The sequence below is a fragment of the Zingiber officinale genome, chromosome 3B, assembly GCF_018446385.1.
Source record: "Zingiber officinale cultivar Zhangliang chromosome 3B, Zo_v1.1, whole genome shotgun sequence".
Taxonomy (NCBI): domain Eukaryota; kingdom Viridiplantae; phylum Streptophyta; class Magnoliopsida; order Zingiberales; family Zingiberaceae; genus Zingiber; species Zingiber officinale.
In genome coordinates, this window is record NC_055991.1 from 103,154,078 (window position 1) to 103,175,944 (window position 21,867).

Here is a 21,867-nt window from a genome sequence, read left to right on the forward strand (position 1 = left end):
CGGCCGGCAGCGGCGGTCGGCGGTCGACGGCGGGGGGCGGGGGCCGACGGTGGACTAAGGGTATATTCGGTATTTAAATTTTGGTGGGACAGTGACCTCGTAATGTAATCGGATTACATAGCATTTGCTTTGTAATCCAGATTACAAAACTTTATTACATTTTGTAATCCAGATTACATTACATTACAAGTTTAAAAGTGAAACAAACAAAATAATCTACCTTGTAATGTAATCAGGATTACATTACAAGGCAGATTACATCCTACCAAACGTAACCTTAATGTTAAAGAGATATGTGGTAAGAACTAATTTAACTATAAAGATAGAGGAAAAATCTATGTGGTTGTTATCATTCACTTGGTCTAAAATTTATTTTCTCTCATTTTTGAAGAAAAAAGTTAAATTTTTTTTTTCACAAATGAAGCTGAAAGATTTTACACTCGCCAGCAAATAAATTTAAACAATATAAATGGATCCATCGAATGACTTAATATCATAAATGATTCAAATTCTCGTTGTATGAGTGTTTACCCTACTTTTTCTGAAAAAAACTCTTTTTGTCTCAATGGAAGTTAACAATTATTATTTTTAGCTAGTGGAAAGCTTGAAATTTATCTTGAATTAACGTAAAATTCGGTTTCACAAATTTAGGAAAAAATGAAAGAAATCTCATATGGCTAATATTTCTAATTGTCTTGTTCTTATAAATTATGCAAAAGCTTGAAAATTCTAGGGCTTAAGGGTAAATTTACCCTAATTATTCGTGTAGACTCAAATATGATCCAGACCAATTATCTGGAAATCAATCCAGCCGTCAAAAATCCTAACTGGCCCAATCGTTTCCTATCTGCGAGCGGTTTGGAACATGGAAGAGGCCGTAGGGTTTATCCCTGGGGGAGTTCAATGGCTGTAGCGTTGTAGATCGCTGGGGAGAGCCATGGCTGTAGGATTGCTGATCGCCAAAGTTGTCAAGAGCATGGCTAATCGCCTCCAGCGTTCCCCTCACTCTCACATCGGTCAAACTCCGTCCGCCGCCGGTGTCTTCCGCTGCGTCGGATCCCTTCACACAACCACGTCCCATCTTTCTCACTCGCTCGATCATCGTGGCATTCCGAGTTCTGCTATCTATGTCTCCTCGCCGCGCCTTGGCCTCACTGAGCGCGTCTCCTCTGGCCTCCGTTCCGGCAAGGTCAGCTCGCCGTTTTTTATTATTTAGACACTTCTAGTTGATTAATTTGTGGGTGATAATTTTGATAAATTTTGTGCTCAATTTTAGAAAAAAATTGGATGCCATAAACTCAAAGGTGTGTTTTTTGCGGATAAGTTTCTTAGATTATGCTGGCTTTTTATGTAGTTAAAACAGAGTCGCACGAGAAATCAACTGGTTTGTTTCGATGGTTTTATTTTTTTTCAATGGTTTTATTTTTTTTCCAATGGTTTAGGCCTTCATTTCTGTAGTATATAACAACTTTGGGGGTGTTCACTTAAGGAATTTGTTATGGATCCAACCGATTGCAGCACACATCAAGGATCGGGCATCACAGTGACAATTAGCTTAGTGGCTGAGAGAGCACATTGCTTGGTCTTGGATCCATTTATTTGAGGCGTGATTTATTTACCAAATCTTTATATTCTTATACTAAGACTAGGTCTTCAAGTGTAGCTGAATCTTTGAATCTTTCCACTGAATCCTTTTCCTCAAAGATCTTTCTCTATTGATTAATCTAGATCTATGGTTTTTTTTTTCCAAGAGAAGGTTATTGATTTAACATTCCAAGGTTGTTTCCCTTCCTTTGGTCATGTTAGTCCTCCTTACCTCAAACTTTAAGGAGATGGATGCAATATCAAATTAAGCAATAACAAGTTATTGATTTCTTTTTCCTCCCTCTCTTCTCTCTATTTTCAATTTTGTTTTTTCAAATCTCTATTATCTCTCAACATCCCTCATCCTTTTTCTCTTTTAATCCAATCAAGACACTGGTTTAATTTTACCTTGATAATGCTAGTGTTGTATTTGATTACTTCTCACCATTGTTGATACTCGCCATTTCCCTCCTCCAAAAGCTATTGCCATCATTACTATTGTCGCCCAACCCCCTTATTGTTGCCTTATTGTTGCCGGTGGTGGTCAATTTGTTTGGTCCATAATGAAATTTTATAATATTTGTCTTCAAATCCCCTGCAAATTTTATCAATTTTCAAGAAAATCATCATATTCAATCTATAGAAAATTAATTATTATATTGTATTTTATTTTGAATGTTGAATATTACAATTAACACAATGTTGCCTTTAGGCCTTTAACTGCATCAATATATTTCTTTTTTCTTAATTCATTAATCTATACAAAATTGAAAGAAGATCCAAAATTCTAATCAAATATTTCTTTCTACTTCATATTAAACAATTGTGTTTTGTGAGCTTTTTTTGTGTCAGTATTGTTCTTCATCAACGAATGGAATGTTTGCAAACCTTCTTGTATGAATCACGAGTGCCTCTAATATTACTTGTTATGGTTGGAGATCACCCTAGAGTGGATATGTTTTGATTCTAGTTATTGAATTAAGTGTAGTACTGTTCATATTAAGATTCTAGAATTTTGTATTTTTTATTCAAATATTTCATGAAACAAATTATTATACTTTTAAGTTATTTGTTTCTTGACATCATGTTAGATAATGGTACATACGTTTTTTTATAGTTTAACAGAAAGAATAATTATTTAAAATTCATCTGCGTGCAGGATTTGCAAAATTCAAATTTCAAGAATGCAACGGAGTCAAATATAGGGAAGAACATCTCTATTGCAGAGAAACGAATATTCCTTGTTAATACAGTATGTGAATTTCTTATTTTTCTTTTGATAATAGTTATGAAGGAATAAGTTCCAATTAAAAGCTTTGTACAAATTGGTTCACAAGTAATCAAAAGCTTGAAATAAGGAATTGTCCTTACCAATAATGATATGGATAATGAAATATCCATTCTTTAAGTACTGTTTATCAACGTAATTCTTACAGTATAACATCTCCAAGGGTGATTTTCTGTTTAAAGTTTGAGCAATTAAAATCAGAGTATTTTTGTTCCATGGGGAGCTATAGTTATCTGTCTATTCTTATATATTGGCAAAAATGTTTAATTTCTCCAGCATATCGTGTGTCACATATACTTTACTGGTTACTCTTTCCTAGCTTCTGACCCTTGAAGAATCCAAAGAAGCTGTATATGGTACCCTTGATGCCTGGGTGGCATGGGAGACTGACTTTCCATTGGTTTCACTCAAAAAAGCTATTCTTGTTCTTGAAAAGGAGGAACAGTGGCATAGAGTTGTGCAGGTATTTCTATTGAAGTATTCTAATGTTTTTAATTGAAGTCTTGTTATTATTGTACTATTTTAGCATTTTTTATTGTTGTACATTCCCTTTTCAGCTTGCAGTATTGAATTAGATCAACTATGATCTTCTTTAGGTGATAAAGTGGATTTTGAGCAAAGGTCAAGGAACAACAATGGGTACATATGAGCAACTAATTCGTGCATTAGAAAAAGACAACAGGGCTGAGGAAGCTCACAGAATTTGGATGAAGAAAATCAGCCATGATTTGCATTCAGTTCCTTGGCGGTTTTGTGATCTTATGATTTCAATTTATTATCGTAATAACATGCTAGAAAGGCTTGTAAAGGTACACTTTCTTGACATATGCCCATTGACAAATAGGTATTTACACAGTATTTAAATTGTTTTCAAGACTTTATTCAGGAGGTTGTATAATCTGAACATAATTTCCTTTTGATGTTTTGAGTTGATTATGGAGTCAAATAATTCCAGAAATTCACATTTCCTCTTTATGCTATTCCAACTTTGCAGCTCTTCCAGTCACTTGAGTCATTTGGCAGGAAATATCCAACTAAGTCAATTGTCAGGAAGGTAGCAGATGCATATATAGTCCTTGATTTATTGGAGGAGAAGAATAAGCTACTGGAGAAGTATAATAAATTATTCAGTGAGGAGTCTGATCAAACTTCCCGAAGCTTTCGAAAATCCAAAAGAACCAAGGGAAAGGATGATAAGAGAACAGGTATGCTGCAACTTTGATTTTGTTCTCAGCAACCAAACTTCTAAGTTTAATAATCTTAATTATTACAGTTGGTTAGGTTAGAAACCAAAAAAGGAAAAGTTGTTTAAAACATGTCTGTATTCTACATATTTTCACAAGTTGCAGCTTGTGAACTCCTTAGCCTGGTTGCAAAAGTTCCATTTCACAAAACGAGTATAAGTGGTGTGTATGAATTATATACAGTTTCTTAGTGTTTAATTAAAGTTTCATGATGCAAGATACCATTCACCACAAAGAGACTGCCCGATTGGATAATGTGCTCTCACATATAAGCATATATCCTCCGTTGGAATAGAAGTAATGCGAGACTAGAGAATCGTGCTTACGTTCTCAGTGTGTTTTGCAATAGAATGTGTTCTTGCATTCACATCTCACTGTAAGGAATCTGCATAGAACGCATAGTATTACTATTTTTAGTTATATTTGCTAATCAATATGAACCTTTAAATCAATGCAGCATACTTTTCTCTCTAGATTTTACAAAGGCTTTGTTAGATAGTGAACCTGCTAGAACTTTGATCCTACCTCAAACCTTGATATTGGGTGGTGGATTAGACAGATTAAGGTGATAGAGTCAGTGGTTCTATGGTCAAAGTTAGGTTGAATTTGCTTGAATTGGATTAAGTTTGGTTCATTTAGTGGAGCTTGGCAACACAATCAATTTTGCCAAGCTCATGCGACTTGTTTGAGGTGGACTAGGCCAAATTCCCAAGTTTTATGATGGATTTCTTATGAGATGGTGTGAGTCAGAGTGGTGCTCGAAGGCGAAGTTGACTTCAAGGAAATTGGAGGGTTTAACGTGGCATGAGTGTGGGTATTGGCCAATGTGATATTTAAGATGTCACAGGTGGGGAAGATTTGCCATATGTTACTTATGTGACTTGTTTGAGGTGGACTAAGCCAAATTCCTAGGTTTAATGATGGATTTCTCATGAGATGGTGTGAGTCAGAGTGGTGCTTGAGGGCAAAGTTGACTTCAAGGAAATTCGAGGGTTTGGCGTGGCATGAGTGTGCGTATTGGCCAAAGTGAGATTTAAGATGTCAGAGGTGGGGAAGATTTGTCATATGTTACTCGGATGCGACTTGTTTGAGGTGGACTGACGGTTACCTTTGAAATTCCAAACATTGCGCCATTTAGTGTTAATGCAATACTTGATACAGGTGCCACATCCTGTTGCATTGACAAAAGGTGTATACCGGCGCAAGCTTTAGAAGAAAATTCTTATACAATAGTAATTAATGGAGTCAATTCAAAGCAGTCAGCTAATTGGAAGCTTAAAGGAGGACAAATGATAATCGGAGAAAACAAATTCAGGATTCCTTTTACATACTCCTTTGAAATGACCTTAGGAGAAGGAATACAAATGGTCCTTGGGTGCAATTTCATCATAAGTATGTAAGGAGGCCTAAGAACTATCATTACAAGACAGAACGCAGCCTCCGCAATAGAAGAATTAGAACTGGACGAAGAGGAATACTTGGACATAAAGGAGCAGGTATTCTTTGCTGGTAATCCATCAAGCACTAATATTTTGATGAAACATGGACCATTGCTTGCCAGACTTAGAGAACAAGGCTATATTGGAGAAAATCCCCTCCAACATTGGGCCAATAATCAAATTATCTGCAAAATTGATATCATTAACCCAGACATTACCATTCAAGACAAACCTTTGTCACATGTAACACCGGCGATGAGGCGGGCCTTTGATAAGCACGTTAAAGCCTTATTAAAGCTAAAAGTAATCAGGTTCAGTAAGTCAAGACACAGAACTATGGCCATGATTGTGCAATCCGGAACAAGTATAGATCCAGCCACGGGCAAGGAGATAAAAGGTAAAGAAAGAATGATGTTTAATTATCGTACCCTAAACGACAACACATATAAAGATCAGTATAGCTTGCCTAGGATAAATACTATTCCGAAGAAGGTAAGAAATTCTAAGATCTACTCAAAGTTTGATCTAAAGTCAGGATTCCACCAAATAGCTATGAATCCAGCCTCAATCCAGTGGACAACTTTTATTTGCCCCTCCGGGTTATATGAATGGTTGGTAATGCCATTCGGCTTAAAGAATGCTTCGGCGGTTTTCCATAGAAAGATGGACTTCTGCTTTAAAGGTACGGAGGAATTTTTAGCCGTCTATATTGATGATATTTTGGTTTTCTCAAAAACAGAGAAGGAGCATATTAAGCATCTTGTAGTTATGCTCAACATATGTGAGCAACATGGGTTGGTTTTATCACCAACCAAATGCAAGATTGCAGTACCAAGGATTGAATTTCTTGGGGCGGAGATTGGTGAAGGAAAGCTACGGCTACAACCGTATATCATAAAGAAGATTACTGAGGTACAGGACGACAAGCTTAAGGAAAAGAAGGGTATGAGGTCGTGGCTTGGTGTTTTAAACTATGCCAGAACATATATACTAAATCTAAGCTCAAAGCTTGGGCCGTTATATGAGAAGACGTCTCCTCATGGGGATAAAAGAATGAAGGCTTCTGATTGGGCCCTTGTAAAACAGATCAAAGCCCAAGTACAACAGTTACCAGATTTAGAGATCCCTCCTGAACATGCCTATATCATTATGGAAACAGATGGGTCAATAATAGGGTGGGGAGGGGTATGCAAATGGAAGCCCAATAAGGCTAACCCCAGAAATATGGAAAAGGTATTCGCCTACGCTCATGGAAAATTCCCCACAGTTAAATTTGTAATTGATTCAGAGATCTTTGCTGTAATGGAGACGATGAGCGCATTAAAGATTCATTTCCTAGACAAGGAGGAGATCACATTAAGAACAGACTGTCAAGCAATTATCGGCTTCCACAATAAATCTGTCAAAAATAAACCTTCTGGAGTACGATGGATAGCCTTCATGGATTTCATAACAGGCATCGGAATAAAGGTAAACTTTGAACATATTGATGGCAAGTTAAATATTTTTGCAGATAGCTTGTCAAGGTTAGTAGAAGATCAAGAGATGGTAGCAGTGCTGACAGAGGAAGGTCGGGGGGGCTCCACCCAATTCCCCTTACTAACAGAATATGAAGACCTAATTCATGACACTGCTAAAAGGATAATTCTCCAAGAAGAAAACCCAAAACGCCATAGGATGAAAGAAATTGAAGATCAAGCTATCAGAAATGCCTCCTTGGCAATAACTGAGTCGGAGCTTATCCAACAGATGAAAGAATATGATTTTAATCATAGAAGGCATCTGGGAGGTGGAAAAGAAAATTACTGGACGGAGAAGCTCCTAATTATTCAAGAAACACGAAAAGACCTTTGGAGAGCATCCAATGCTTTACGCGACGTCTATCGTGTAATACAGGAAACCCCACCATAGCTAGGAAGCAAGTGGTGAGCCCAAAATCCTACAGATGTAAAGTGGAAAGGATTGAGCCCCGGGGAGCCGTCCTTTCTCTAGTCACTATTAGCTGTAAAGTTACTTTATGTAAAATAAAGGTATGATGAGTCAGTATGTGCTGTAAAGTCCATAATAGCCGACAAAGGTGATGTGTAAGGACAATGGGGCTAAAGAAGGGCACCCGCTTCTTATCGTCACAACTTTGACGAAGCTATATAAGGACTATGAGTGTAAAGGTTTAGACACACTTGAACAATACCAAGGTGTTTATTCCTAAGTAATAGTTTTCGTGAGATTGTAAAACCTTTCCGAAGGTGAAATAAATTCTGAGCTTTGACTTGGGTTTCATTTCAAAATTATTTCATGGAAGGCGATCCTATTTTGGTATCAGAGCTTTGAGTTTTAAGCTCATGGCAGGCTAAAATTTTTTCTAGGTTCAAGGTGAAGGTAAGGGATTTTTGTGCCATTTAAAATAATATATGCTTGTTATTTATCCCTATTTACAAGAAGTTAATCGCAAGGCTGAAAGGTGGAGATTCGACAAACATCCTTGGTCTGGAGTTCCGCAAGGCTAGTAAGTGTGTAAGACGGTAAGCCGAAGGCCTTAATTGAGGATACTTCTTGGTAAGGATTACTAATATATTCAGATAAGCATATGATAAGGCGACCGAAGATAAGCATATGATAAGGCGACCGAATTTGTTAACTAAATGCAAAAGACTGCCGTATGCGTAAGCCTCCAAACGGAGCCATTAATCGGTGAGTATGAAAGTTTTATAAATTCCTAAGCTGTAAGTATGAGTATCTGATATATCACCTATGTCCGAAAGATTTGAGCAAAATATAAAAGAATGGTATAACAAGTCCCGAATCGTAAACCTTGAATACCTAGATCTTGCTGAAACATCAAAACCAAAAGTCTTGGAGTTAGCCCATATTATCAGGGAGTACTAATAACGCACCAGTTTGCTGTTGGGCCGACGGGAGAGTCCATGGCTCACTGTATTATCTTTTTATCTTCCTGATTTTTGCTCTAATAAATCCCGAATTTTGGTAAGGATTTGGAAATTCTGGTCGTTCTATTGCTGGTGGTCCCATCATGGTATCCTTTGGTGGATTATACTTTGAGATTGCTGATGATGAAGCAAAGAGGCCTTCGTCTTTCTTTTGGATAGGATAATCCATTTCCAAGCCTTCCTCTAGGTCCAGATGAGCTATCATCTGTTCATCAAAGACGTCTGGTTCAGCTGAATAAAAAGAAGTTGAAGAGTCATACCCACCACCTTCCGTATAGAATGGATTAATCCATTCGTCGCTGGGCATATCCTCCGCGAGAGCATATAGCCGCTGATAGGATGTTGAAGGATCAACAACCTTCTTTCGTGGTAGGAGTTTGTCCATCAAATTGGTCCAAGCTGTGGTTCCAAGCTGGACTGTCGGGGTAGTGGTCTGAACTACAGTCTGTTGATCGGTTGAACCAAAACCCCTGGTTCCTCTAACAGTATGTGGCAATTCGACCACTTGTACAATTTCTGGGGTGACTATTTTTTCCAAAATTAACTAAGCTATGACTTCTCCTTTGTTTAATATTATGTTACCATATGTCATATTAAACACAAGAATTTTAACTTCACCTCGGAAGTCACTGTCAATAACTCCTGCCCCAATGTATATCCTTGTGCGCCACGCAACTCCAGATCGTGGGGCTATGCGTCCATAATATCCTTCCGGTATTGCAAATGCTAAGTAGGGGTGTCAATTCGGGTGGGTCGGGTCAGGTTGGGTCGGGTTGAGTTTTTTTTTTTTTTTAACCCAACCCGAACCCGACCCGAACCCGAGTTCAACCCAAAACTCCTCAACCCGAACCCGAACCCGACCAACCCGATCAACCCGAACTCGACCCATATAACTCGAAAATCCGATTCAAAATGACTTTTTTGGGCTATTTTCCCTATAATTTTTCACTTTTATCTCAATACTCCATCATTATCATACAATCATGATATTAATATACATAAAAATATCTAAATTTTTAAAATAAAATTTGATTTAATCCAAAAAAAAACCCACAAAACCCTATATTTAAGCCAACCTGGGTCAACCCGGGTCAACCCGAACCCGACCCGATCCAACCTGAAAATTTTTTACTCTCCAACCCTCCAACCCGAACCCGAAAATGCCCAACCCGAACTTGATTTTTTTCGGGTCGACTCGGGTTGGGTCGTCGGGTCGGGTTCATTTTTGACACCCCTAACGCTAAGCCGGTCGGTATTAACTCTCGTTCACCTGCTTCAATTATATAGGAATGATTAAGAGTGAAATCATACCCTGCAGCTCCTGCCGTTCTTCTTTCTAGTATTATGACATCAGGATTTACTTTGGGGTATTCTTCCCTTAGCATTGCCAGAATTTCATTTTCTGGGGAGGTGATCTCCACATCTTCATGATGGGTCCTTTGAACTTCGCGGTCTTCAATTGTAGGAGTATACCTCTGGAACTGCATCAAAACACTGCCGTCTAGTAGTGCTCGGGTTTGTTCTCTAGTTGGTGCTACCGGGGCATCCGGAATCCCTGAGCACTATTAATACCACGGCCTGTATCTCGCCTATATAGGCATATATTCCGATCATTACGAGGCCCATATGTATATGGTAAAATCACGCCTCTCGTAAGACTTGATGGCTTTATTGTGTAACTAGTGGTAAGTCCACTTGATTTTGTTCAATACAAAGGATGTCTTCTTCAGAATAATGTTGATAGACCCTATATTGAGTGGGTCTAAATCCAGCTGAGTATAGAACTTCTGCCGGTACCATGCCAGCTCTTCTGGACCGTGAGATCTCCAATTGCTCTTCAAGACTTATTTGGCTCTTAATAGTACGCCTGAGCGTCTTTGGCTTGGCATTATCCTTTGCTGTATATTATAGAATCTTCGTTGGTTTGTCCGGTAATCCTTGATCTGATCCTCAGCACTAGAGACTTGAACTGTTGAGGTAGTTGATACTGCCGGTGGTCTTGCAGGATTCATTTCTTCTTCTTTTGCTGAAGAATATCCGATGGGTTGCGATAAACCAGAATTGAACCCCTTTTCTTGGGAATAATTGGTTCCGTTTGACCAAATTCCTAGGTTTGATGATGGATGTTTTATGAGATGGTGTGAGTTAGAGTGGTGCTCGAGGGTGAAGTTGACTTAAAGGAAATTGGTGGGTTTGACGTGGCATGGGTGTGAGTGTATCGGCCAAAGTGAGATTTAAGATGTTAGAGGTGGAGAAGATTTGTCATATGTTACTTAGCTAGTAAAGCAATAAAGGTTGTAATAGAGGCAGTAGATACGATGATTAATAGAAGAATTAGTATTTTGTGTGTACAAGAGACAAAATGGATAGGTGAGAAGGCAAAGATGATAAAAAAGTTAGATTTTAAGTTTTGATAAATAGGAAAGAGTAAACAAGAAATGAAGTGAATATTTTTATAGATAGCTCATTAAAGGATATAGTTGTAGAAATAGTTAAAAAGGGAGATAGAATTATAACTCTTAAGATAGTAGTGATGAAAGAAAACTATGAATGGAATTAACATATATGTAGATGAAAGTACCAAATTAAGGTTTTGGGATGACCTAGATAAAGTATTACAAAACATTCTACTAAATGAATGATTTTAATATGCAGAGATCTAAATGAGCATGTCGGAGTGAAAAATAAGGAATATGAAAAGGTGCATGGAGTTATGAGTTTGGAACAAGAAATGAAAAGGGGAAAACTATATTGAATTTTGAAATAGCATATGACCTTATACTAATTAATATATTTTTTAAGAAAAGAGAAGAATACTTGATTATATTCAAAAGTGAGAATAATAAATCGTAAATTGACTTTATGGTTAGGAAGAGAAATAGAAAGATTTATAAAGATTGATATCAATTGAAGGAAAATATACACGACTTCTAGAATTAAGTGATTGAAGTTAAAGAATAGTAAGCAAAACATATTTAAGATAGAAATACAAGTATTAGTTGAAATATACGATGGCTTTAATACATCATGAGATAAGATGATATCAAAGTTGAAAATAGTAGTAAGAGTGTGCACAGTGAGTCAAAAGAGTATGCACCACCAAATAAAGAATTTTGATGATAAAATGAGAAAGTGTTGGAGAAAGTGATGGAAAAACGAATAGTCTATAAAAAATTATATATTTATGAGACCGAGAAAAACTTAAAAAAATAAACAATAGACAAGAAAGAGGCTAAGAAAGCAAGGAATGAACTTTTGACTGGTTATATCAAAAATTGGATATAAAAGAAGGGATAAGAGACATTTATAGAATAACTAAAGTGAGAGAGAGTAAGATGAGATCTTATCCAAATAAGATGAATTATAGATGAATGCAATAGAGTACTAGTAAATGATGGAGAAATAAAATAGTGGTGGAAGAAGTATTTTTATCAACTTTTTAATAAAGTTTAGGTGACCAACTTAACTTAGGTAATTTAAGTAAGTTAAATGAGTATAGAAATTTAAATTTTTATTATAGAATTCAAACTTAAAAAATAGAACAAGCTTTAAATGGGATGAAAAATGAAAAAATCGTTGGACTAGATGATATTCTGATAGATGTATGAAAGTATCTAGGGAAACAAGGTATTGAATGACTTATAAAATTAATTAACATGATATTGAAAATGAAAAAAAGTCTAATCAAGGAAGGTAAGTACTCTAGTTCTCTTATATAAGAACAAGGGAGACATACAAAATTATGCAAACTATAGGGGTATTAAACTAATGAGTCATACCATGAAATTTTGAGAAAGAGTAATAGAAAAAAAGATTAAGGAAGGAGATCACGATAATCGAAAATTAATTTGGATTCATGTCTGGAAAGTCAATAATAGAAGTTATACATCTTCTCAGACAACAAATTGAAAAGTATGGGGAGCAAAAACAAGATCTATAAATTGGTATTCATTGACTTAAAAAGCTTATTATAAAAGAGAAATTATATAGAGAATTCTAAAAAAGAAAGGTGTTAGCGTAGCATATATTGAACTAATATGTACAAGTAACGACCATAGTGAAGACTTCAGATAAATTAACTGAAGCATTTTCAATAAAGATAGGGTTACATTAAGGATAAGCTTAAGTCTTTATTTTTTACACTAATCGTGCACGAAGACACATTCAAAATAAGTGCATGTTGTTTGTAGATGATATTATTTTGGTAGATGAGACACGTTATGATGATCGGTCCTGACCGGTCCTAAGCTCGGATAAAGGAGGAGGGTTGCGTTAGGTTGTCAGCCAGCGTTAAAACTATGACAAATATTCAATGAATGAATCCATTAAATTATTGTGCTAATGCTAAGTTGTTCCCTGGAAGGAACACGTTGCAGTGTTCGACTGTAGCGCCTCGACAAAGACTGCTATATCTCCAGAATTTGGGTGTAGTGCTAAATATGCAAGAGTTCACATTACATGATTCGACTGTAACGTATCAGTAAGGACCGCTACATCTCCGTAAGAACTTCGGTGTAGTGTTAAATAAGTAAGAGTTCTCATACCATAAGTTGGATAAGAACAAATATGATAGGAAAATTAATAACCTGAAATTTGAAACATGGAACATAGGAACTCTTACTAGTAAATCAATGGAGGTAGTAGATACGATGATTAGGAGAAGAATTAGTATTTTGTATGTATAAGAGACAAAATGGGTGGGCGAGAAGGTAAAGATGATAGAGAACTTGGGTTTTAAGTTATGGTACATCGAAAAAATTAAAGTAAGAAATGAAGTGGGTATTATTGTAGATAGTTCGTTAAAGGATGAAGTTGTAGGAGTAACTAAAAAAGAGGATAGAATTATAACCCTTAAGATAATAGTAACGAAAGAAATTATGAACATAATTAGCGTATATGAACCGCAAGTAGAATTAGATGAAACTCTAAATCAAGGTTTGAGATGACTTAGATGAAATATTAAAAAATATTCCACAAAATGAAATGATTTTAATAGGAGGTGATCTAAATGAATATGTCAGAGTGAAAAATGAAGAATATGAGAGGGTACATGAGAGTTATGAGTTTGGAACGAGAAATAAGGAAGGAAAAACTATATTAATTTGTGATAACATATGATCTTATATTAGCTAATATATTTTTTAAGAAAAGAGAAGAACACTTAGTGGGGTGTATTCAATCAAAAGATTGAATGATTTTCAATAATTTTTTTTTTAATGATAGACTTTTATGGAGTTGATAGATTTTTATTAACTTTTATAGAATTTTCCATAGTTGTGAAAAGAATTACATGGAGTTCTATAGACTTTTTTGCGAGATTTTTGTATACATTTGTAAACTTCATGAAAATTTGTAGATTTATAGGAAAGAAAAATTCTATAAGTTTCGTTATTGTCGATATGATAAACATCGCTCCACATTCGAACTTATCTTTTTCCTATTATTGAATATATTTATTGTTTTCTGGGCATGTGTTTTCCTCGTAGGAATTGCTCCTGATTTATCTTATTGCAATGTGTGTTTGGTTGGTTAGAATAGTTATTCTAGTCCTTATGAATTCTTATGGAATAGGAGCTCAATGTTTGATTACGAACATGAACTTGGAATATCAAATTCTTATATTCCTTATTTTATTCTAAGGAATTTTTATTCCTCTGCTATATTTACTGCACTAAATACTCCGATTATTAGGTCGACTGGTATAGGTGGTGGGTTGATAGAGAACGGATGATTAAATTGGTCCTTTAAGATCAAAGAAATAATTAAAATCGAGGAGTGGGAAGAGAAATGACTTATTCGTAAAAAAATTAAGGCGATTAGAAGTCTATAGAAATCTCAAGGGTGAAGAGAAGACTTTTTTTTTTTTAAAGTTGTACCAAGTGTTTTGGAGAGCTCTTATTGGTTAAAATTTGTATCCAAGGAATTCTAAAGGAATCCCTGAAAATCTATTGAAACTTTGAATACCAAAAGATTTTTATAGAGTTTTAAAAAGTCAAATTTGAATACTACATGATTTTTTAAAACTCTATAAAAATCTAATTTGGATTCCACTAGATTTCTATAAAGTTTATAAAAGTCTAGAATATCTAAACTTTTAAAATCTACAAAAATCATTTAAAGTAATTAAAAGTAATTAAAAGTAATTAAAAGTAATTAAAAGTAATTAAAAGTCTAACATTGAATACATCTCTCTTAGTCACATTCAAAAGTGGGAATAATAAATCACAAATTGACTTTTCTTATGGTTAGGAAGAAGGATAGAAATATTTGTAAAAATTGCAAAGTCATTCCTGGATAAAGCTTAACTACCCAATATAGATTAGTGTGTTGGATATACGCCTCAAACATAGTATCAATAGAAAGAAAATATATATGACTCCTAGAACTAAGTGATGGAAGTTTAAAGATGAGAAACAAAATATATTTAAGGAGAAGGTAGAAGCATTAGGTGAAATATACGATGACTCTAATATAACATGGGATAAGATGGTATCAAAGTTGAAAATAGTAGCTAAGAGTGTACTCGGTGGGATATGCACCATTAAGTAAGGAATCTTGGTGGTGGAATGAGAAAGTACAAGAGAAAGTGAAGGAAAAACGAATAACTTATAAGGAATTATATATTTGTAAGAACGAGGAAATTTAAAAAAATATTCAATAGCCTAGAAAGAAGCTAAGAAAGTAGTTAGTGAAGTAAAAAATGAAACTTTTGAATGATTATATTAAAAATTGGATACAAAAGAAGGGGAATAGATAAAGTGAGAGAAAGGAAAATAAGACATCTTATCCAAATAAAATGTATTAAAGATGAACGTAATAGGGTATTAGTAACGATGGAGAAATAAAAATGGTGGAAGAAGTATTTTCATCAACTTTTTAGTGAAGGTTTAGGTAACCAACTTAACTTAGGTAATTTAAGTAAGTCAAATGAGCATAAAATTTTAATTTTTATCATAGAATTTAAACTTCAGAAGTAGAACAAACTTTAAATGGGATGTACAATGGAAAAGCCGTGTTGTACTAGATGATATTTCGATAGAGGTAATGTTTGAAATATACAATGACTCTAATATAACATAGGATAAGATGATATCAAAATTGAAAATAGTAACTAAGAGTGTACTCGGTGAGTCACAGGGACATGCACCACTAAGTAAGGAATCTTGGTGGTTGAATGAGAAAGTACAAGAGAAAGTGAAGGAAAAAACGAATAGTTTATAAGGAATTATATATTTGTAATAACGGGAAAATTTTAAAAAATATACAATAGCCTAGAAAGAAGTTAAGAAAGTAGTGAGTGAAGCAAAAAATGAAACTTTTGAACGATTATATCAAAAATTGGATACAAAAGAAGGGGAAAGAGATATTTATATAATAGCTAAAGTGAGAGAAAGGAAAACAAGGGATCTTATCCAAATAAAATGTATTAACGATGAACGTAATAGGGTATTAGTAAACGATGGAGAAATAAAATTGGTGGAAGAGGTATTTTCATCAACTTTTTAGTGAAGGTTTAGGTGATCAACTTAACTTAGGTAATTTAAGTAGGTTAAATGAACATAATAATTTTAATTTTTATCGTAGAATTCAAACTTAAGTAGAACAAACTTTAAATGGGATGCATAATGAAAAAATCGTCGTACTAGATGATATTCCGATAGAGGCATGGAAATGTTTAGGAAACAAGGTATTGAAGGGTTTACAAAATTATTTAACATGATATTGAAAACGAAAAAAATGTCTGATCAATGGAGGATATATACTCGAGTTCCCTTATATAAGAACAAGGAAGACATACAAAATTATGCAAACTATAGGGGTATTAAACTAATGAGTCATACCATGAAATTTTAGAAAAATGTAATAGAAAAAAAATCAAGGAAGGAGACCAAAAATTAAATTGGGTTGATGCTTGGAAGGTTGACAATAGAAGCTATACATCTTTTTAGATAATTAATTGAAAAATATCGGGAGCAAAAAACAATATCTACATATGATATTTATTGACTTAGAAAAAACTTATGATAGAGTTCTAAGAGAAATTATATGGAGAATTCTAGAAAAGAGAGGCGTTAGCGTAACATATATTAAACTAATTAAGGATATGTATGAGGATGTAATAACCAAATTAAAGACTTTAGGCGGAGTAACTGAAGCATTTTTAATAAAGATAGGGTTACATCAAGGATTAGTTCTAAGTTCCAATCTTGTCACACTAATTATGGACGAATTCACTGCGCATATGTCAATGTTGTTTGCAGATGATATTATTTTGGTAGATGAAATACGTAAAGTAAATGCTAAACTAGAATCTTGGCGAGAAACACTAGAAGGAAAAGATTTTAAGCTTAGTAGATTAAATATAGAATATATGGAATTCAAGTTTACCATATTAGAATTAATGAGATAATTGTTAAGATAAGAGAGGACGAGCTGATGAAGGGATTGAGAGAGATGTCTTACATAGAATACAAGCAGGATGGTTGAAATGGAGGGGAGCGTCGAGTGTTTTATATGATTGTAAAGTACCTCTAAAACAAAGCCGCAGTTAGATCTGTTATGTTATATGGAGCTAAATGGTGAGCTATGATTCGAGCACATGAGCAGAAGATGAGAGTTGCAGAGATGAGAATGTTAAGGTGGATGTGTGGACATACGAGAATGGACAAAATAAGAAATGAGAGCATTAGAGAGAAAGTTGGAGTTGTATCTATTGAGGAAAAATTCTGAGAGACGTTTAAGATGGTATGGATATGTTCTTAGACGACCAATAAATGTCCCAATTAGGCGATGTGAAATTATGACAAATACGCATATCAAACGAGGAAGAAGAAGATCAAAAAAAGACTTGGTTAGTAACAATAAAACAAAATAAAATTTATTTAAGTATAGATGATGATATAGTAGGAGATAGAGCTCAATGACATAAAAGGATTCATATAGCCGACCCCACCTAGTGGGATAAGGTTTGATGTTGTTGTTGAATATTAGACGTAATAAAACAATCGTTAAGATAGGAGATGACGAGTTGTCCGAAACTAAAAGCTTTAAATATTTAGGATCATTTTACTAAATGATGAAGGGATTGTGAGAGATGTCTTATATAGTAAAATGGTTGAAATGGAGGAGAGCGTCAGATGTTTTATGTGATCGTAAAGTGTTTCTACAAACGACAGTTAGACCTGTTATGTTGGGCTATGACTCGAGCATATGAGTAGAAGATAAGAGTTACAGAAATGAGGATGTTAAGGTGGATGTGTGGACATACGAGGATGGACAAAATAAGAAATGAGTGCATTAGAGAGAGTCGGAGTTGTATCTATTGAGGGAAAACTCCGGTTCAAGATGACACAAATATGTACTTAGACAGCTAATAATGTTCCGGTTAGGCGATGTGAAACTCTGACAAGTATGCACATCAAACGAGTAAGATGAAGACTAAAAAAGACTTAATCAGTAATAATAAAATAAGATAAAATTTATTTAAATATAGATGATGGTATAGTAGGGAATAGAGCCCAATGGTGTAGAAGAATCCATATAGCTGATTTCATTTAGTGGGATAAAGTTTGATGGTTGTTGTTATACTTGGCAAAAAACTTGTGCTGATATTCCTAGTCAATAATAAGATGACACTTTTGTTTTAAGCTGCTGTTGGACCGGTGGACCACTTATGATTTTGTCTATGGTGATCCAACTCAACACACATTTCACTATCTTGACCATCTATGATTAATTCATCTTGCCCACATTATTTATTCCAAGATTTAAATTTTGAGTGGTGCCAAAATTTTAATTTATGATCGAAACAATATAGTTTCGATACCGTATTGTGTTGTGCCGATATAGTTTCGGTATTTTTTAAAATATTATTTTTATTAATATTTGATTGCTATTTTAATATTATCTCATAAAATATTTAATATTTATTAAGTAAAAATCAATTTAATTAAAATTAAATTAAATTTATATATAGAATAATTTAGTTTATTAATTGTAGTATATTTTATAAAATTAGAAATTATATTACATTTTTTTTTTTATCTTTCTTAATAATCTGTTTTTCTATATTTATCTGGTAAAGAGATAAGCAAAGAAAAAAAAGTAATCATATATTTTTTCTCTATGTACGGAGGGGAAAAAAATAATAGACAAAAGAGTAAAAGAATTAACAAGGAAGAAAAAAAGTTAATGCATAAACGAAAGAAAAAAATTAGGAAACAAAACAAAATTAATAAGGGAGAGAAATTAGCCATTAAAAAATAAAAATTTTAAACTAAATATTATAAAAAAGCCACTCGATCGCGATGGCTTTTGCAGCCTCGTGGAGGTTATCGTGATCTCGTAAGGTTGTGATAGCCTCTACAAATCATGACAACCAATGGTGTCGGTGCCGGGCAGTAGGCAAAATGTCAAATTCTACTCGTGTTGTCCGGCACGGTACGAAATTTTATTTCATGATTTACTCCTTTCCTATTTAGATTTCACAATGTAGAATCCGACATGAAATTTTTATTGATTTCTTTGTCATTTCTTGCTCTCCCTTAACTATCACCTCCTTGAGGTATCCCATTCCTACTAATCTTTGCCTTTCTTTGCATGACACCTAGCTTTATAAGTAGGGTCATTAGCATAGAACTATTTTTATGGTCTTTCTTTGAGGCGCTGCAACCGCACAGAGGTCTCTACGACCACGCCTCCACAAGTTCGTGGAGGCTACCACAAGTCGGGGCAGCCCACAGTGCCAGTGACGAGCGACAAACAAACTACAGGCGAAATATTATTTCATGATTTATTCCCCTAATATTTAGATTTCACAATGTAGAATCTAATATGAAATTTTTATTGGTTTCCTTGTCATTTCTTGCTCTCGCATAACTATCACCTCCTTAAAGTATCCCATCCATATTGATCTTTGTTTTCCTTTGCATGACACCTAGCTTTATAAGTAGGGTCATTAGTAGAGAACTATTTTTATGGTCTTTCTCTGAGTCGGCACGATCGTGCAGAGGTCACCGCGATCATGCCTCCGCTAGTTCGCGGAGGCCGGCGCGAGTTGCGGTGGCTCGCAGTGCCAGTGTTGAGTGGACGGTGGCCAGCGGGCCACAAATTTCAGTCATGCCGCCTAGCATGGCACAAAATTACATTTCTTGATTTACTCCCCTTCTATTAAGATTTCACAATTTAGAATCTGACATGAAATCTTTATTGATTTCCTAGTCATTTCTTCATTTCTTGAGGTAACTCTTGCTCTCCCATAACTATCACCTCCTTGAGGTATCCCATCACCTCTACTGATCTTTGCCTTCCTTTGCATGACACCTAGCTTTATAAGTAGGGTCTTTAGCAGAGAGGTTTCATTTTACATCTCCTGTATTTATGGTCTTTGTCTGAGTACCAAGCTCTCAGAATTCTTGTCTCCACATTGGTAAGTATTAGCATTTCTATTTCTCTTTGCTTCTAGTTTTTCCATCTTTCTTGTATTAACCTTGAGCATTTACTTTGGCCAAACTATACTTTTCTACCCAGAGCTTGACCTTACTGAACTCAATTCAGAATCTCTTCAGGCCCATATGCCACACTTAGTCCAAGATGAATTGACAAGGTTTCATTGGGAGAAGGTTAAATCCTCTACTATCACCAAGTTCAAACTTGGGAAGATTAGGTTGAAAGTATAGAACTTTCTTTTGCATTCTTCCCCAGCAGATAGAGAGCTCTTATCCCTCCAGCTAATTGTGTCATCATCTTACAATAATTCCTTGATACTAGTATCTGAGTTCCTCTTCGCTTTCATCATTCAACTATTGAACATTTGGAACTTGACATTTAGTCAATTTTCTCCAACTCTTAGCATCACTTGGTAGTCCACCTAGCTGAAGGGCTACTCTTTAAAAGAAGCCATTGACAATGATCTGTCGCAGCAGTTATCAAGTCTACCTTGTTTGAGGATGCTCTAATATGTCACCTCATGTTGGGTGGAAGGCTAAGGGCATCCCAACCTTGATAAAAAGGTAGACATTTTTCTTTACTTGAATTTGCTGTGACTGATACCCACTATCGGTATTTTCGACATATCATCCTGAACATTTTGGGTAACAGTTACAAGACGCTAATAAGTTAACTGATATTATCAGTTCATTCATCATGTTGTAGGATTTGGAGGTTCTGTAGTTTTGAATCTCATTCCTAATTTGCCATATCCGCTTCATTAGTTTACTAATGCAGTTTCCTTTTAACCTACTTCTGTAGATAAGGACAAACTTCATTGGGCACTTTAGGAAGATTCCCCTAAGAAATCCCTTGAATATTTTCCCAAGATGCACACTGCTATTGATATTATTGAAACAAGCTCTCCATAGGGACATAGCTACTGCTTCTCTTCCGAAGATCCCCATACCTCAACCCCCTGCAATTGGCCCAATTCCAGCACTTGACCTCATCATTTTCTTTAATTTTTAATTCGCAATGTGATGTTATGATAATCAATTTAGTAAAGAAATAAACATTTTGCTAGTTTGTGGGATTATTAGCGTGCATTTACCTTTTGTAAAATCTGTATGCGTGCCTTTGAAATATAGCATCTTACAAAATACATAGGAAGCGATATTGGATATAGCAGACATACCAAATGCTTGCTCAACTAAAGCCATTTTTCCTTCAGGAGTGGTAACTTGCGTTGCTGCAGAAGCTTCAACACAAATTGATAGCGGGCCGTCAGATGCAGAAATTGATTCGATGCTTTAAAATAGGGATGCAGCTGCAGAGGTGATTTTATCTCTCATCACAATTTTTTCTTAATTTTATTCTACTATTCCACTCCATTGTGCGACTATCTGCCGCAGATAGCAAGAATTCAAGAATATAGAGCTGTGCATCTCTTATGTGCATTCCTAAATCAAATTCAATGATCAAGTTTTGCGCTGCCCCTACACCAACCAATTATGCTCTAAATCTGGAGGCACGTTGTACTATTACCTCCAAATTTTTAGTAATGGGAGAAAGCTGAGCCTTCACCTTGATGGTAAATATTAGCTCCTGCAATGTAACATTTCTTCAAAACCATGAGGCAACTACATACTTGCAACCAACGCAGTAAGTGTGCAAGATGCCAAATGATTATTTGGACTCGTTATATTTTTTTATTTTGCATATCGTCTGCTTTTAGTAGAATGACTGGCAAAAAGCCATCTGTCTGAAGAAATGTGAAATAAGAGACCATCAATTCTGAAGAGAGTATTTTTCAAACAGCTTGAACATTGATGGCAAGCATCTGTGGGAACTTTTTATAACGTTATATTGCTACTTTGGTTGATGGAATCGTCCTATAATATTACATTCTATAAAGAATTTGATTGACAGTTAAA

At 35.1% G+C, this 21,867-nt stretch overlaps 1 protein-coding gene across 1 annotated transcript; it reads left to right on the forward strand.

The window, feature by feature from the left end:
* Positions 1-812: 812 nt before the first annotated feature.
* On the forward strand, positions 813-21,867 carry LOC121967188 (pentatricopeptide repeat-containing protein At4g21190-like). Its single transcript, XM_042517257.1, has 7 exons — positions 813-1,189; positions 2,744-2,836; positions 3,192-3,335; positions 3,469-3,681; positions 3,867-4,077; positions 21,165-21,268; positions 21,346-21,867. Exons 1-6 carry the CDS (start codon positions 938-940, stop codon positions 21,245-21,247), a joined length of 996 nt encoding a protein of 331 aa, XP_042373191.1. The 5' UTR covers positions 813-937; the 3' UTR covers positions 21,248-21,268; positions 21,346-21,867.

Bases quoted from the DNA above. Each gene is read 5' to 3' on its own strand.
- LOC121967188 (XM_042517257.1), top strand. From the start codon at position 938: ATGGCTGTAGGATTGCTGATCGCCAAAGTTGTCAAGAGCATGGCTAAT. The intron at 2,837-3,191 runs GTATGTGAATTT...ACTCTTTCCTAG, and splicing joins GAATATTCCTTGTTAATACA to CTTCTGACCCTTGAAGAATC. The intron at 3,682-3,866 runs GTACACTTTCTT...CCAACTTTGCAG, and splicing joins TGCTAGAAAGGCTTGTAAAG to CTCTTCCAGTCACTTGAGTC.